The 17,209-nt window shown below is 31.0% G+C and overlaps 2 protein-coding genes and 1 non-coding gene across 7 annotated transcripts; 2 read left to right on the top strand and 1 right to left on the bottom strand.

Moving 5' to 3' along the window:
* Positions 1-2,336: 2,336 nt before the first annotated feature.
* TRNAS-GCU lies at positions 2,337-2,418 on the bottom strand. Its single transcript has one exon. It is a non-coding gene; the product is annotated as a tRNA-Ser (tRNA).
* Positions 2,419-2,510: 92 nt separating this feature from the next.
* LOC124931236 (G-protein coupled receptor 1-like) lies at positions 2,511-7,097 on the top strand. The gene is made up of 9 exons (XM_047471661.1): positions 2,511-2,760; positions 3,445-3,476; positions 3,564-3,733; positions 3,843-3,946; positions 4,020-4,121; positions 4,206-4,262; positions 5,765-5,908; positions 6,421-6,491; positions 6,635-7,097. The coding sequence occupies exons 1-9, from the start codon at positions 2,578-2,580 to the stop codon at positions 6,744-6,746; spliced, it is 975 nt and encodes a 324-aa protein (XP_047327617.1). The 5' UTR covers positions 2,511-2,577; the 3' UTR covers positions 6,747-7,097.
* A 2,936-nt stretch (positions 7,098-10,033) lies between these two features.
* LOC124931580 (polyadenylate-binding protein-interacting protein 7-like) lies at positions 10,034-15,202 on the top strand. Of its 5 annotated transcripts, XM_047472080.1 has the most exons (7): positions 10,034-10,087; positions 11,284-12,088; positions 13,038-13,255; positions 13,330-13,481; positions 13,555-13,625; positions 14,429-14,553; positions 14,780-15,202. In XM_047472080.1, exons 2-7 carry the CDS (start codon positions 11,357-11,359, stop codon positions 15,108-15,110), a joined length of 1,629 nt encoding a protein of 542 aa, XP_047328036.1. In that variant the 5' UTR covers positions 10,034-10,087; positions 11,284-11,356; the 3' UTR covers positions 15,111-15,202. The 5 variants fall into 5 exon arrangements, with proteins under 5 accessions (XP_047328036.1, XP_047328040.1, XP_047328038.1 ...); XM_047472084.1 differs by lacking the exon at positions 10,034-10,087 and having other exon boundaries at positions 13,339-13,466; XM_047472082.1 differs by lacking the exon at positions 10,034-10,087 and having other exon boundaries at positions 13,339-13,481.
* Positions 15,203-17,209: the final 2,007 nt, after the last annotated feature.

Genomic DNA, 17,209 nt, shown 5'->3' with positions numbered 1-17,209 from the left:
AGAGTGAAATTCATTTGTATCTATAAATTTGTTTTATAAATTGATAATACAATTTAGGTTAGATAATAATATTAATAATAAATATTAGTTAATTTAGACTTAATTAATAAACAAAATCACTCTTTTAATTTTTTTTTTATTTTTTTTTTTAAAATTCAAGTTCATCATCATCGGTAAGATATTTTTATAAGATCAATTTTTTTCCTTTTAGTCAATCATTTGCGCAAACCAATGTTTCAACCATTTTATGACTTAAATTACTTTTAAAAATAACCACTATTCTTTTATTAAAGTTGAAACAGACTCACTAACAACCGTTAATGATTAGATTGTAAAAATATCTTTAACAATAATTGAAAGGATTGAATACCAAATTTCACTTTCTTTCCAACACTCGAAAAAATTGAAAATTTGGTTGGATCTTTTTTTCAATCTCATCAGTAGATAGAAATTGCGTATATTGAATAATATTTTATTATAATTATATTTTAATATTATTCAAAAATTATATTTCTATATACTTAAATTAATATCATATTTATTTAATTATTTCCTTATATACCAAAATTTTAAAAATTTCGTACTTTATTGTACCAATAATTTCGGTATCGCTATCATACCTTATATTTTTTCGGTATACCTTAAAAATCGATATTTTCAATATATTACGGTACGGTATTTTCGATATACCTATAATAACGGTAATTTCTTTCACCCCTACATTTAACGCAAAAAAAAGGTTTTAATTAAATTTAATTGTTTCTTAAACCTAAAAGGTTTAGTGTAATGGTCCAAGATGTAAATTGAGAATTTTTATTTGATCACATGTTCAAATCTTACTTAAAAATAATTTTTTTAACTCAAACTGAGGTAGCCAAAATTTTCATTCACTTTTTTCTATTTTGAGGTTGGGCAGTCCAAAACACATGCCACACTAATTGTATGCTAGCCGACATCATATGAGGATGATTGAAGAAAAATCATTTCATATTCTATTAAGAAAGATAAAAAAACAGTGACATATCAAAATACTTTGTCCCAAATACAGATTACAAATTCTAAAGGTATAGAACATTTGTTTTCTTAGTTGATTATAGGTTTGTTTATCCAAATATACTTAATTTTTTGGTTTTATTTTATTACTTTATACACTATTTTATTTAACAATAGGTGTATCTATTTTAGAGTCTAATTTTAAAAAAATATTAGAATACAATTAGGAAATATTTTACTCAATTTTAGGCACATAAACAAACTAATATATTCAGATTAAAGTCTCATTGGAGACTGCAAAATAAAATAAATATCAAAAGAGAATTTTGACTCAAATAATTCTGATTTATTTAAGTTCTGGAATTATATAGTAGAACATTTGATTGACATATATCTAATGAGATGAGATGATTTATGAAGGATTGTTTTTAGGGAAATTTCAAAAAATGACCCTAAAAAAGGGTTCACCATCACATTTTGTTTTTTTTATAAAAATACTTCATTCACGTAACGAGAAGTTCTTACGGAGAAGGGGAGAATTATCACGCGAAGAGAAGGCAGGTGAAAAGTCCAGAATAATCATGTCCTTCGCGTGAGACAGAAACAACACATAAATTAAATTGCATGACCACTTGAATTTTTTTTTTTTGACAAAAACACTTCATTCGCGTAACGCAAAGGGGAGGATCGTCACGCGAAAGGAAGGCAGGTGAAAAGTCCAGAATAATCGTGTCCTTCGCGTGAGACGGGATAATTTCGTCATAATATTGCATTTGAAGTTATTTTTAGCCTTGTTTGATAGTCACATAAAAGTAAAAAAAATAAACTGTCGCACGAGAGATTCAAACTCATGATCGTGTCCTTCGTGTAAACTGTCGCACGAGAGATTCAAACTCATGATCGTGTCCTTCGCGTGAGACGGGATAATTTCGTCAGGCATTTAAAAGTAAAAAAAAAAACCGTCGCATGAGAGATTCGAACTCATGATCGTGTCTTTCGCGTGAGACGGGATAAGGCATTTAAAAATAAAAAAAAAATAAACCGTCGCGGGATAATTTCGTCATAATATTGCATTTGAAGTTATTTTTAGCCTTGTTTGATAGTCACATAAAAGTAAAAAAAATAAACTGTCGCACGAGAGATTCAAACTCATGATCGTGTCCTTCGTGTAAACTGTCGCACGAGAGATTCAAACTCATGATCGTGTCTTTCGCGTGAGACGGGATAATTTCGTCAGGCATTTAAAAGTAAAAAAAAAAAACCGTCGCATGAGAGATTCGAACTCATGATCGTGTCTTTCGCGTGAGACGGGATAAGGCATTTAAAAATAAAAAAAAATAAACCGTCGCCTGAGAGATTCGAACTCTCGCGGGGAAACCCCATGTACTTAGCAGGCACACGCCTTAACCACTCGGCCAAAGCGACTTATTTGAAATCTTGCGTTCTTTCTATTTACTTATAAAAATATTTGTTCACTTCTCTTTTGATAGTTGATAATGGCGTAAGATCAATCAATAGCTTAGCAGCCAAGATTTGCAGTTTTCAATATGAGCATCATCAAGTAACTTTCTTCTTCTTCTTCATATGGCGACGGTGCAGGCTCTCTTAGGCAATTGGACGTCAGAAGAGCGCCGAATTTTGACAACCGTCAATAGCGCCACTTCCAGTCTCTCTCTTCTTGGTTCAGGATTCATAGTTCTCTGCTACTACCTTTTCAAGGACCTCCGCAAGTTTTCCTTCAAGCTTGTCTTCTTTTTAGCCCTTTCTGTAAGCTTAATTTACTCTTTCTATTGCGTTTCGCTGAATGCTACCTTTCGATTTCTGGGTTGCATTGTTCACATTAAAGGATTTGTAAGAACTAGATATATGCATTCCTTGTGCTGATCTAGCTATTAACAAGTGTGCCAAGCTATTTATAGGAATTTAAACTAGGATCATTCATAATTGGGTTTTCTCTCATACTGAGTTTTTGTCAGATTCTAAGATAGTTCTGAAAGACTTTGAGATTTACATATTGGAGACAATAGATGAGCATGTAGAAACACAGTTGTTGGTATATTATAGGTTATTTTTTTCACTTGAGCATTTAGAAGTTCAATGTGTATTTTATGGTTTTTTTTGTGGATGAAAGAGACAGTAGGACTTACTGTTTGTACAGTGTTATATGTTGAATTGGCATAGCATGTCATAAGCTTTTTCTTAGTAAGTTTTTGTCAAAAGAAGGTTTAGGGACTTCTATGCTTGTCCTGATCATATGTCATCAATTGGATATTGAGTCATTTTCATGACCATCCTTAGAGAATAGATGCTGGAGATAAGTGAATGCATTTACACTTTGTTTGAAATGCTATAAACTTCTCTTGATCAGATTTTATGCTGTTGTTCTTTGTCCTAGTTTACTCAATTGCTTGTAAAATGCAGTTCCTAATTATTGCATTTATTTGTGTGCAGGACATGTTATTCAGTTTCTTCAGTATTATTGGGTGTGTAGATCTCAAGTTCAAGTGCATACACTATTAGATCTCATGTCTTACCATGAACAACTGAAAGATTTCTCTGGCATTATGTAGGGATCCATCTAAAGGACTATTCTGCTATGCTCAAGGATATATCACACATTTCTTCTGTGTGGCATCTTTTTTGTGGACCACTACAATTGCCTTTACTCTTCATCGTACGGTTGTTCGACACAAAACAGATGTTGAAGATATTGAACCAATGTTCCATTTGTATGTTTGGGGTATGTAAGCATTTCTTTGGAGACAGAAATATTGATTTTCTTAATTGTTGTCTAACACTTGGATGGTTTTCTTGCCTATTCTCTGTTGCTTTTTTTTTTCTTTGTACAGGAACTTCACTAGTTACTACTGTCGTACGATCTATTGGAAATCATCATGGGCATTTAAGGGGTCTTGGTGCCTGGTGTCTGACGCAGCTCGGAACAACAGGGAAGGTGAGTATATAGAAGATGTGCCTAGAAATATGTTATGGTTTTGCAATTTAATTAATGAATTGAGTTGTCACAGGCGGTTCACTTCATAACATTTTATATTCCTCTCTGGGGTGCTATTCTTTTCAATGGGATCACATACTTTCAAGTGATACGCATGCTGAATAACGTAGCACGTGTATGGATTCCTTCCTTTTAAATCTCTTGCTGGTTGAAAATATTTGAATGCTGAGATCATAGTTATTCTGTTACAATATTTCAGATGGCTGCTGGTATGTCAAATAGGCTTTACCAACCAGATGGACGACCAGACATGAAGGTATGCCTTTCATTAGAGATTGTTTAATCTTGGGTTATTTAAAAAAAACTTTATCACATCAAATTACTTAATTGATTAAATAAACTAGCCTTATTTTTTTTAGTTTAAATTTTAAATACAAAAGGACATTTTAGCAATTTAATCTAATACCAAAAACACCACTTTTCAACAAACAAGATTTTGATTTCATAACCTAGATTGTTTTCCAAATAACCTCACATCAAACAAGCTCTAAGAACAATCATGTCTGCATTAACGGGGAAGTGAAAACATTGTTGTTGTTTGTAATTATCCATCTTAATATTCAATATGATTATATGAACATTGTCATGAGTAGATCAAGGTTTTGTTGAGAATGATAAATAGATAGGGTGTAGAGGATATAATCCCTGATAAAAAATTGTATTCTTGTTGTTAGTGACCTAACAGACGTTGCCAAGGCTTATATATAAAGAGGGTAGCTTTACGTTATTCAGTATGCAGAATGATGTGGTGATCTATCTTCATTTTTTTATGTCGAAAAGGAAAAACTAATAAATAATGAAAAGGATTTATTTAATTTTAGAGAGACGCCGAACATACTAGGTTCTCATTTTCAAAAGCAAAAAAAAAAAACACAAATTTCACTCGTCAAGTTAGCCTAAACATGTGTCATGGATACTATCTGATCGGGATCCAATCTCCATTCTTTGCTCAACGTCCAATTTTGTGAGATTGTAATGTTCGGGCACTGTTTTCACACTCTAATCTGAATCAACGCACTTTTCTTGTCTTGTCGAAATGTCTAGCATTTCATTCCCGCCATATTATTTAGATAGATCATTGCCCCAAAAGTGCATTTGTAGATCTTCAAGGAAATGCTATTTTCTTTAGTTTTTCGATAACCCAATCCTGTAGGGCTTCACCCTCTTAGAACTCTCTTGTTGTGTGTTTCTCTGCATCTATGCACAACAGGCAATGAACGTTGTCCATGACCATGAACCTTCGTAGAATGCCTTCCGTCTATAGTCTTCCATGGAACACCAACCAAACGATGAATTGACCTAGGAATCTCATTTGTCGATCAAAATGGTGGCCTGTTTTCTACAACTTTTGTTTTTGGGTTTTGCATATTTGTTGCCCAAGTATGTGATGAAACTTGACTCTAATTGTTGTTGTATTTTGAGTAAAAGCTGTTTTTGTCTCTTTTCCATTGCTATGCAAGACCCAAACATTATTCGATCTTGTGTATATTTCAATGTCTGTTTAGTGCGGTTACACAATGCCAAGAGTACCTGTTCAAATTAAAATTTAACAAACAAGCCATTTTGTTTAGCTTCCTTGTAGTGTTATCTTTGGTATGATCAAGATGGTTGACAGTACCTCAAAGATCTAATTTCATGACAATGGTTTCATTTCTTTATAAGTTATCCTCTTTGGCAGCTCATAGTTCTCTCAATTGGCAACTTCCATTTTATATTTATGTTTCTCAATTCAGACTTCTCTTTTCTTGGTTTATACAGGCTTTGAACAGGTGGGGTTATTATCCTCTAATTTTAATAGTGTCGTGGATGTTTGGGACAATCAACCGAATCCATGATTTCATTGAACCAAGACATGAAATATTTTGGCTCTCGGTTCTTGATGTCGGGATGGCCTCACTAATGGTAACCATCTTACCCTAATTTCTCTTTTTCTATATATATGTGGAAAGTGGAAACTAGTCTTGTTTATAAATGTCTGTGGTTTACACAGGGTTCTGTTAAATGTGTGTAGTTGTTGTGAAAAAGGAGTATAAACCTCTTAAACTAAACTCTAACCTATTTGGAAACACTTTTGTTTTCTATTCCTGATCGGGATGAGAAAACATTAATAACTTTTTGATGAGCCTATTTGGTATTTTATCACAATCTATGTCACACTCATGATCCCATGGAAATATCGTTGCTTCATTTTATATACAAATTATTTTCGAAATTATGATCCAAATTATAGTATAATTATTTTTGTTTCATTTGGTGTAGAGATTTTCTTGGATCATGATCAAATTATTTTCTAAATTGTTGTGATTTTCTTGAATCATGGAAAAAAATGCATAACAAAACATCCCAATTGCCTCAATCTGGATGAGAAATCTGATAGATTCTAAATGTTTGTTTATTTGAAAATCTGATAACAGGGTTTGTTCAACTCAATAGCATATGGCTTCAACACATCTGTTCGTCGAGCAATTTATGAGAGATTGGATTTGTAAGTCTCAGAAATAGCTAAATACCCTATTCAAAATCTCATTAAAATTTTGTAAATCTTTTATATTGTTAATAGATAGATTTTATAATAATCCTAAAATGATGAACAACAACCAATATGCATTTTCATCTGACTTTCTGTAGGTTACCCGAAAGATTCAGAAGATGTCTTCCTATTCCTAATAGTATTTCAAAGTCCAGAAACCAACCACATGAGAATGAACTGGTTTCACTAAAAATCGATCAGCAGAATTAGCAAAATCGTGACCGACAAAACTGAAACATTTTTTTAATATTTTGGGACAAGTACGAAGGAGAGAACACAGTGTTGTTCTTCGTGCATTTGCCTATTCTTCCACTGCAAGATAAACTCTCCGATTGGCTTACATAACATCGCTCGCTACTCACTTCGTACCGATAAGATTTGTTCTCAAGAAGAAAAACAGGGTAAGATAATGAGTGTATTTTTACATTACTATCCAATTGTGGTTTTTGTTTTGTAGTAAACATTTGTCATAGGATTAGACTGTTTTGGTTTGTAATTCCTCTATTTGGAAACACTTTGGATTTGATTTGATAGAGAAATTGTGAGATAGGTAGTGTTTGATAAAATGACCAACTTATTTATGTAAAATTAAGTAAAAATATATTAAAAATAAAAAGTTAAAATGTCTAGTTTATTGTAAAGGAAGAAAATAATTAGTATGTTACTCTAACAAAAAGAAATACTACAATTTTTTTTTTTTTTTAAATTGAACAAAATTTTAGTAAAAATTGTATTAGATTTTATATTTTCTCTCTTAACAGCACTTTCTCTTTAATTAAACATAATTTAAAATAGAAGAATGAATCTGAATAGATCTAAAGAAATTATGAAAAATAAAAATATATATATCATCTTATTTTCTTGTATATATATTTTCCATCACACTATCATTTATTTATATATATATTTCATCAAACTCATATTTATTTATATATATACATATTTTCATTTTTTTATCTAATATATATATATATATATATATATTACTTGAATAAATTATAAATTAATTATCTAATATACAAATCAAAAGAAAATATATATTAATATTTTCAATTAATTTTTATTTAATATTTAATATTATATTTATCTAATTATATAATTTATTAACTAATATATTTAATATATATATTTATATTTGAGTATTTAAATATTTTTATTTCATTTCATTTATTATTAGCTACAGGTGGTTATCATATTTTTCAAACTTTGACTTCAATATATATATATATATATATATATAATGGTTTTGAATCAGAATGAATTTATTATCAAAATCTGATCTTCTGCATGTAAATTAATTCAGTTTTTTATATTCATATATCTATGTTATTATATATCTTTATTGAATACTTAAAATTTATTATTCAGACATAATTTTAAGTTTTATTGAACATCATATTATTATATATTATCACATGAGTATGAATCAATATAAATTAATTTTTAAATGGACTTATTTTAATATTTTATGAAAATATTTTGTGATATCACTCACAATTAAAGTTATATTTAAAAAAGATTGAAAGTCAAAAGTAGAAGTCATTTTTAGGTATTCAGTAGAAAAAAAGCATAAAAAGTGTACTTCTATTAAATAGAAACTTAAGAAATTGAAAGAAAAGTAAAAATATATATATATAAAATTGAATTTTAATAAAATATTCTTTACCAATTTTTAAATATTTTTTTTTTTTACTATTTTTTTTTTTTTTTTTTTTTTTTTTGGTGGGTTGAGATGTACATGGGTCAAAGTGATAAAATTGTATTAAAACTGAAAAAAATGTAAGTAAATGATACCAATTGAGGGAAGATGCATTAAATTTAAATTTGATGCAACGATTAACTCAGTTTCAAATAATTTTAAAAAGAAATAAAAATAGACTTCATATAAAACATATTTCACATAATTATTATAGACAAAATGAATGTAAATCAAGTAGAAAAAAAAAATAAGTATATTTAAAATGATTTTAATAAATTATAGTTGAGTCTAAATCTCACTTTTAAAAGTCATATTTATTTTGTGAAAACAAAGTAGATATATAAACTAAATAATATATAATAAATTATAGTAGTGATGTAACTTTCATAAATATATAAAATTGACTATACAATATATTTATAAAATTTATACTTAATTGTTTACTTTCAAAAAGTAATAAATGTTAATAAAATAAATATTAATAGTAATAATAAATAAATATGAATAATTATCTACAATAATTAATTATCATTATCTAAAGATAATTGATCATAATCTTAATAAGAATCTTTTATATTTTTATTTAATATAGTTTGTTAACATTATTATGGTGATTGTTTAATTGACATACTTTTTTTGGGATAAGGCCTTGTTTGATTGACATAATTTGAGTTATTTTTCTAATCATAAACTAAAAATATTTTTATTTTATTTTATTTTTTATAATATTTTAAAATATTACATACTAAAAATATTTTATTTAGATAATTATTTTTTAATTAAACAAAAACATCTTTATATTTATTTTTAAGTAACTCAAAATTTTAAACAAAGCCTAAAATAAGACTATATAACAAATACAACCATTCTAAAAACATATTACAGTGAATAGAGAAAATAAAAAACAATACAACTTGTATAAAATAATGTGTACTTAATTTTTTACAAGAAATATTTCTCGCCGTCATAATTATCTTGTTTACAACCAATAAAAATATCAATGCAATAAATAATAAAAGGAAACGACAAGATAAGAGAAAAACTTAAAAAGCGAATAAATGATTAGACCCGAAACAAAATATGAGATAAAAACAAAATACACGGTAATCCCTTCACAAAACCTAATCAAAAACATGATAACACGAAAAACCTAATAAATCAACGTTTATTATTGAAAATTTTACGATCCGTCGTAAGAAATAAAACAACTCTGGTACCTAAAATATTCACGACTTCAAGTTAAGACTTCCTCCAACCAAATCGCGCATTACCCTTCTAACCAAATCGAATTCCAATACCATCCATAGTCAAAATTTAAGCAATGTATTAGATACTAACTTCAACACCGATTATTTATGAAAATATCACGACTCCTCACGATAAATTGAAGCTCAAGGTAAGAGTTCAATTAATTTTATTAAAATAGGTTATTTTAAATAAACTAACAAAAAAAAAATATCTATATATCTAACTTGTTTATAAATAGTAAAAAATATATTAAAATGATTGTTATTATAGTTTGATTATGATATATTTACTAATAAAAAAATATAAGGCCTTGTTTGATTTTTTTAGAAATAATTTATATAAAAAACAGCTCTAAATGATTACGGAAGCCACATATGACTGTAATTAGTGAGCTTTGAAGAAAGGAGAGAGAGAGAGAGGTCAGCAAAGCTAAAAGAGATAGATAGAGAGAGAAGAGGGGTCGTCAAATTGAGTGGCGAAGGGTTTCTGCGTTTGCTTCTTCTTCTACTTCTCTCTCTACATATACATATTCTGTGGAGGATTCGAAGAGGAAGAGGAAGACGGATACGAGGATTAGCTAGAAATCTGAGCTCCAAATCGACAGGTAATCGTAGCTACAAATCAGGTTAAAGCAATTCTCTGAATCTGTTTTTTCAGTATTTCGTTCTTTTTTGATATATCTACTGGTTTATGAACACCGTTCATTATGTTTCATCAATCCGCTTGTGTTCATTCATCTATCACTTCCAGATCTCTAAGTCTTTGTACAGTTTGAAACAGCATTAGTTTCTTTTGTTTCGCATGTGGTTGAGAAGCTCTGTTTATCTTGAGATCTATCGGAATTGACCTCATGAGGTGGAATTCAAAGTTGTGGCTTGTTGTTGTTATTCCAGATGGATTTCTTTGTTTTTTTGGAGATAAGGATGGATGGATAGATAGATTTATTGGATTCTGAAATGTATGGGAAATGTTACTTTGTTTGGTATGTCTGCTTAAGGAAGTTTTGTTTTAGATTTCTGTTTGTTGCATGGTTTAGATTTTGGTTTGGAACGATTGTTTAGAAACTTTAACTTTACTGTTCAATTGCTGTTCATATAAACCTTTTCCATCTGTATTAATTGCAAATTTAGGTTTTATGTGCTTGATGTACCTTTAGGTATTCATTTTTTCTCTTATGAGTTGATAGTAAATGTGGATTTGGCTGAATTATTTTCGTTCCATTAGTTAAATGTGTCATATGTGATAATTCAATTAAATTCCAAAACTTGCATGGTGTTCATCTAGTACGTTTGGTTGTAACTTTTGCTGCAAATCTTGTGTGTTGTATTAATTAGTTACTGTTTCTTAGCTTTGTCGTTTCCATAACGGACAAATGGGATGGTCACCGTTGTCGTGACGTACGTGTGGTTCTCTCTTGAGCCCTAATAGAGAAAAATACATTTTCTTTTTGTCGCTTACGGGAATAATGATTGAGTGATACTGTCATTCTTAATTTGTCAAAATGAGTTAGAGACTCTATGTTTGGATGTGTGTAATTGTAATTCCAATTTTATAAGATTGGAATTGAATTCTTATGTTTGGAGAAATCATTGACTTGCAATTCCAAAGTGGAAGTGAGGTAAATGGAAACTTAAAAACTCATACATTCAATTCAATTGGAGTTATTATTTCAGTTATAGTTCCCTATTTTAAGTCACCAAACAGACAAAGAATATGGAATTGGACCCCTAATTCCAATTCCGCTTGAACCAAACACAGTCTTGTTCTATCTAACTTCTAGTGCATTTATTGTCTTTGCAGGATTTGGCTAACGGATTGTGCGCTCTTCTCCCGTCTTTGCGAAAAGCGATAGACAAACAGAGAAGAAACAAGAATGAGCTTATCTACTAGAAAAGGGAGCATTCTTGGTAACAGCTATCTCAAGTCTTTGAACCCAGATGCTGTGGAATTCGTTCCATTTTCTCATAAACCGTCTCCTGGAAGCACTAGCACTGCTGACATTCGTTCAAACCATCAAAGTTCTCGCTCAGAGACAATGGGAAAATCTGTGCTTGATAGATCTGAATCATCAATATCAGATGACGAAGTTCATCGATACTGGCGTCAACAGCTTCCAGACGATATTATTCCTGATTTCAATCTAATGGCACAAGAAGAGCCTCAAGTGATTAATGACCTTCCATTTGCGAATTTGTCCTTGCAAGAGAACCATGAACTGCCCAGGTTCTCAGCTTCCTCGGGTAGCAGATTCATTATGAAGGATCAAGTTGAACTACCATTAAGGTCTTCAGCTCCATCATATGTTGATGATGTTTCTTCTGCTAACTTGTTCAATTTGCCAACTAAACCATGGGATGATCCAGTCCTGAAAAATGACCAGCTTCCTTCCACCTCCAATGAGGGGTCTCTTCACAATGGGAGTTTTGCTCTAAGACGACCAACCATTGCCCCGCCTGATCGGGCAACAGTAGAAGTGCCAAATGTTAGTCCTTTTGAGCTCCTGACTTTACAATTTCCTACTGTTTCTACAGATAGCCTTGCAGAATTGTATTTTTCTAATGGATGCGATTTGAACCTGACATTCGAGGCGCTAAATCAACGAGAGGTATTTCAGACTAATCATCTTCTTTACACGACTCTTTTTCATTGTCTAACAAATTCCGGAGCCACAAAAATATTTCAAATCATTAAATTGATTTTTTTTCTAATCCCCTTTATTGTACTTTTATGTTAAGATGTTTTCTTACAACTGGGATTGATGTAGCTTTGAGTTATCAAATTACATTATAATTTTAGAAATTTTGTTTGTCAGGAAAAAATGGTTGCATGGAGGTAAGCAGATGTAATGATGTTTCTTAAGCTTTATAGAACATAATTAGATTTGGAATTCTACCACAGGAGATAAGAATACGGAGCTTTAGGCCTTGTTTGATGAAGGGTTATCCCATTGTGAACCACTTCATCAATCAAATCATTCAAACCATCAACTAAAATACCCATATTCTAAAATACTAAAACTACCCTTCTTCTTAATTTCTTCAAAGGGAAATATTGTCTTTTCACCTTCAATTCGACAGACATATTGGACAAAAACCCAAATAACCCATATCCCTTGTCGAACAGTTTTCTTTTTCTCTCAAAAGATCAGATCTTTTTGGAAAAAAATCCCTCCTCAAACATCTCTAAGAAGATATACATCAATGTGCTAGATTTTATCTCCATTAATACAATGTCTATGGTTGTTCATTTGTTTAGTTGAGTATGATGGCCCTTGGAGTATCTTGATAAGAGCTATGAAGTTTGTGTATCCAAGTTGAACACCTTATAATTCTTGTTTTTTTAAGATTTTGAATCCTGTCTTACATGTGTTGTTTACTGCAGTCCTCTTTCTTTTACACAAAAAATGTAGTTTTCATCTTGCAATTGTTGTGGAACTTCATATTAATGTTTGAAAACCATGAATAGTAACCCTGCTTTCCATCCTTGCCTTAAATGTAAAACACTTTCTTGATTCTTATCAGTGTCCTAATAGCCCATTTGATTTGTAACTGCAGTTGCAAGGTGAGAGAAGAATTTCAGATCCAATTTTTGGTATGCCGGATTATCCTTCTCTTGCTGCTGGGGCAGAAAGTCCACCAGGAAGGTATTCTACTTCTGGGGAAGAGACTCTTGCTCAACCTCTTGTTTATCGTAGGGCACACGACAGAGCTGCTTTAGCATCTACATCAGCACTAATAAGGAACATGCTATCCCACGATTCTAATATAGGGAGGTATTGTTAAAGATAATTATTTATTATCATTATTTCCTTTTATTTAAATAATTATTAATGATTATTTTTAACATGTATGATAGAAATGCCTCTACTGATGCTACTGGGGGATCAAGCTACCCACATTTATTCGGGCAGGCTAGGGGCACAACTGGTGATGGGTTTCAAATTCGGACTTCACCACGGGCAGCTCCTTCATGGATGGAAACTGGTGATGCAGTAGTTGGTAATGTTCTTCGATTTAGTTTGTGTGACAAATTCTTCTGCCTGTACACACTCTTAATTTGTTGAGATGGCAGGGAATCTGTATGCTGAGACGCGAGAGGAAGCTCGTGATCATGCACGCCTACGTAATGCTTACTTTGAACAGGTTTGTTGCTTGGAACTCATTTCTTTTTACTATAGAAAGAGTAAAAGAAAACAGTTAACCTGTTTGTGGGAGAAGGCAATGAGCTGATTCAATGTGAAAGGGTTTTTGCACCTCCATTCTTTTCTTTTCTCTGCTTTCATTCTTTGATGTACATAACATTTTCTTTATTTATCTTTTTAATGAAATGAATTTGTTCAAAGAAAAGAGAGAGAGAGCAGAAGAACAGTTCCTTGTTTATTAGTTGATGCATGATTGTTAAGCTGATGAGATGATAGTTTCAGAACTGGACATGACATGTCACAAGAGATACAAATGTTAACTTCAAACAGTAAGGCTTTGTTTGATGTGTGGGTTATTTGGGCTTGTCATTACTTCAAACATTAGGCCTTCTATTATCTTGCTCTAAATTGTTTCTAACATCTTAATCCAAGTGAGTATGGAAGAGAAAAATAGGTAAGAACTAGGTTGATTGTTTAATTGGATAACAAACAACTATTATGGATTTGTACAGGATGGGATTACTTTGAGTTAAATAGGGTTGTAACTATCTGTACTTTGTTGCTGTTATTTTTCCCCTCTTCCTTGATTGTAAACCAGAACTCCCCTCATTTTCCATCCTTTTTAATAACAAAAAGTTGGCATTTTCCTCAAAAAAAGTTGTGCAAAAAGGGGGAGGATTCAAATAGTGCATTCCTGTGAACTTCTGGTTTAATCCTATAAATCCTTAGAACATGAGATTTGTGTTTGGCTCTCACTGTAATTTAAATGTTGTTTGTTTATGGTTACTATGTTGCAATGCACAGGCACGGCAGGCTTACTATATTGGTAACAAGGTTTTAGCGAAAGAAATGAGCATGAAAGGACAATTACACAATTTGCACATGAAGGCTGCCCATGGGAAAGTCCAGGAATCTCTTCTCCGCCAGAGGTTTGCTTCTCATCTCTCCTCTCGCCTTTTTTTTAAACTCTGGGTAATTTGGTATTTGAGTCGATGATTTGAATGATATGATGGTAGAATGGACAATGGGTTATATCAGATTAGTTCTAAAGAACCCATTATCCAATCTTTATACTCCTAATATATATTTTGTATAATGATTTGATAAAACAACAAGTCCCAAAAAGATTGAACCTTGGTATCAATATATTTCCAGCAGGAACAATGAGATGATGATGCAGTATCAGCATCAGCATCAACAATTGAATGCTGGGAGGGTTCACGAAAGATTAATAGACCTGCAAGGACTTCAAGCTAACGAAGCCGTACATATCCTGAATCGAGAACTGACTCTACTGAAACTCGCGGCTAGAGCTGACGAACAAAGGGTCCAGGTTTATATATGCGTAGGAACAATCAACCAAACTCGCGGGGTGCGCGCCACACCTGCAAGACTCCCGATTGTGGTGCAGCGATATCTTCTGGAGGAAGAAGGCCTTGATTTCACGGAACCGCAGCCCGGTCTACTCCGTGTTGTCATTCGTTAAGAGAAAAAGCAGCAGCAGCAGCAGGTATAGTAGACACCTTTTTTATTTGACATATAGATAACCACCAACAACAAAAGAAAATCATTGAAAACAAAAACAAAAACAAAAAAATTCCATCTGTATATGGGAAAGTGGTGAAATATCTGCAGAAAAAAGAGGAAAGGAAAGGAAAGGAAAAGTATGTATAATTTCAGTCAGCTTTGAGATGATGGATGATGATCAAACCAATCAATAGTAGGAAAAGAGAGAATATCATTGTAGTAACTCTTTTTTGTTTGTTGTACTCTTTTGTAATTTTACTGTCATCAACCCTTACATTGTTACTCTTTTTTTTTTTTTTAATTTTAATCTCAGATGTAATTTGACAGAATTTGTGTTTTAGTTAATATGATGATAGGTTAAATCTCCATCTTTTTTGCATTCAAATTAACCCATTTTGAAAAAATCTTTTGTTTTACATGATTCCATTTTAAAACAATTTTGTTTTTGGAGCTACTTTCTTTTTGAGGAAACTTGCTAGAATTCTAACTTTGTGTTAAATTTGGTTTATTTTCTTGGCATAACCCCTTTTAAACCAATTTTTTTATTTGAGCTAGCTTAGCATGTCTTTCCTATTTTTCTAAAATTAGGACTCTTACTTATAAAATATTTGGTGTTTTTAACTTGAGTTAATTTAGTAAAACTTTTCTTATAACCATGATTCGATAATGATATTTTTTATTGAGAATTAAATATGATATATTTGGTCTTTTATAGAATTTTTTTAAACTTTAACAAACTTAATGGATTCAAGTTAAATACACAATTGTGAACAGAGACAAAATGAAAATTTATGAATGTGATCTTATTCGATTAGCAAATATTCTTTTTTTAAATAATCTAAGTCAATCAATAAAGACCTTCTATCATTATCCTTATTAATTAACATTAATACAAATTGTTTGGAAATAAACTAACCTATTTGAAAAAATAAAAATAAAACTATTCTGAAGCAAACCCTAATTCGACATGTTGCATTAAACTCATAAACTTGTTGGCAGGTTTCTTTTGAATCAATGAATTATTTCTATTGATGATACGGCAGTTTTACGAGAAGATGAGAGGCGAAATTGAATTGTACATTGGCTTTCAGTTTTCAACGAGGATGAGTTCGAGCCACACAAAGGAAATCATCGTGTACACCGCCTTCAAAACTAGGGACAACACACGACAAAAAAATGAGATAATAATATATACCAACTTCAGACAAAGTAATTTTGTAAGAAGATAAACTATTGAATTTAAAAACGAGAAGGAAAGTAAAATGTCAAATTCTAATTATGCAAATATCTTATTTAAAATTTAAATTCTAGATTAAAAGTTGATTAAATTTTATTTAATGTATAAAATGTAATTTATTAATTAACTCATGCTTAAAATTAAATATATTTAAGTTTAACTTAATTTGAATATATTTTATAAACTTAATCTCTCAAGAATTTGTTTCTTCCATTTGGTTGGAGAGATTAAGAGCAAATAGTAAAGTATGTTTTTATCTATCTCCCAAACAAGCTATCCTTTTCGCTGCATGATAATCTAAAGAAGAACAAAAATCATCAAATAAAAATTATTCACTTGACCATAATATCAGATTGCACTAATGAGTTAAATGAACTATTGTCACATTCATATACCTCACCCAATCCAATTGGTTAGAGCCTCAATGTGTAGAAAAATAACATCATGTTGTACATTTTTTTTATATCATCGTCTCTTCAGCTTTAATTTTTGTCTCTTTTTTAAAAAGTTTTTCTCATTTTAGACACAAAATGATATGTTATTATAAGTATGTTTCTTATCCATTCGAATGTCCCGTCTTTAAGGGCGATTTGTGCGATCTGAAATTAGATTGTCCCATACCTTACCTATCCTTTCGAGTGCTCCACCCACGGAGGGGACACAACGAAAATTTTGTATGGTAGACACAACTCGTGCACTGTTTTAGAAAGAAATTTTTTATAGAAGTTATATTATAGAACCCATTTGCTTACCTTTCTTTCGAATCTCATAAAAGTAGATAGGACTATTATATATCCATGTAAGATATCTTAGAGATGATG

Source organism: Impatiens glandulifera, chromosome 3 (assembly GCF_907164915.1).
Source record: "Impatiens glandulifera chromosome 3, dImpGla2.1, whole genome shotgun sequence".
Classification (NCBI taxonomy): Eukaryota; Viridiplantae; Streptophyta; class Magnoliopsida; order Ericales; family Balsaminaceae; genus Impatiens; species Impatiens glandulifera.
Note: the sequence above shows the minus strand (reverse complement) of the source record. Positions and strands in the feature narration are given on the sequence as shown.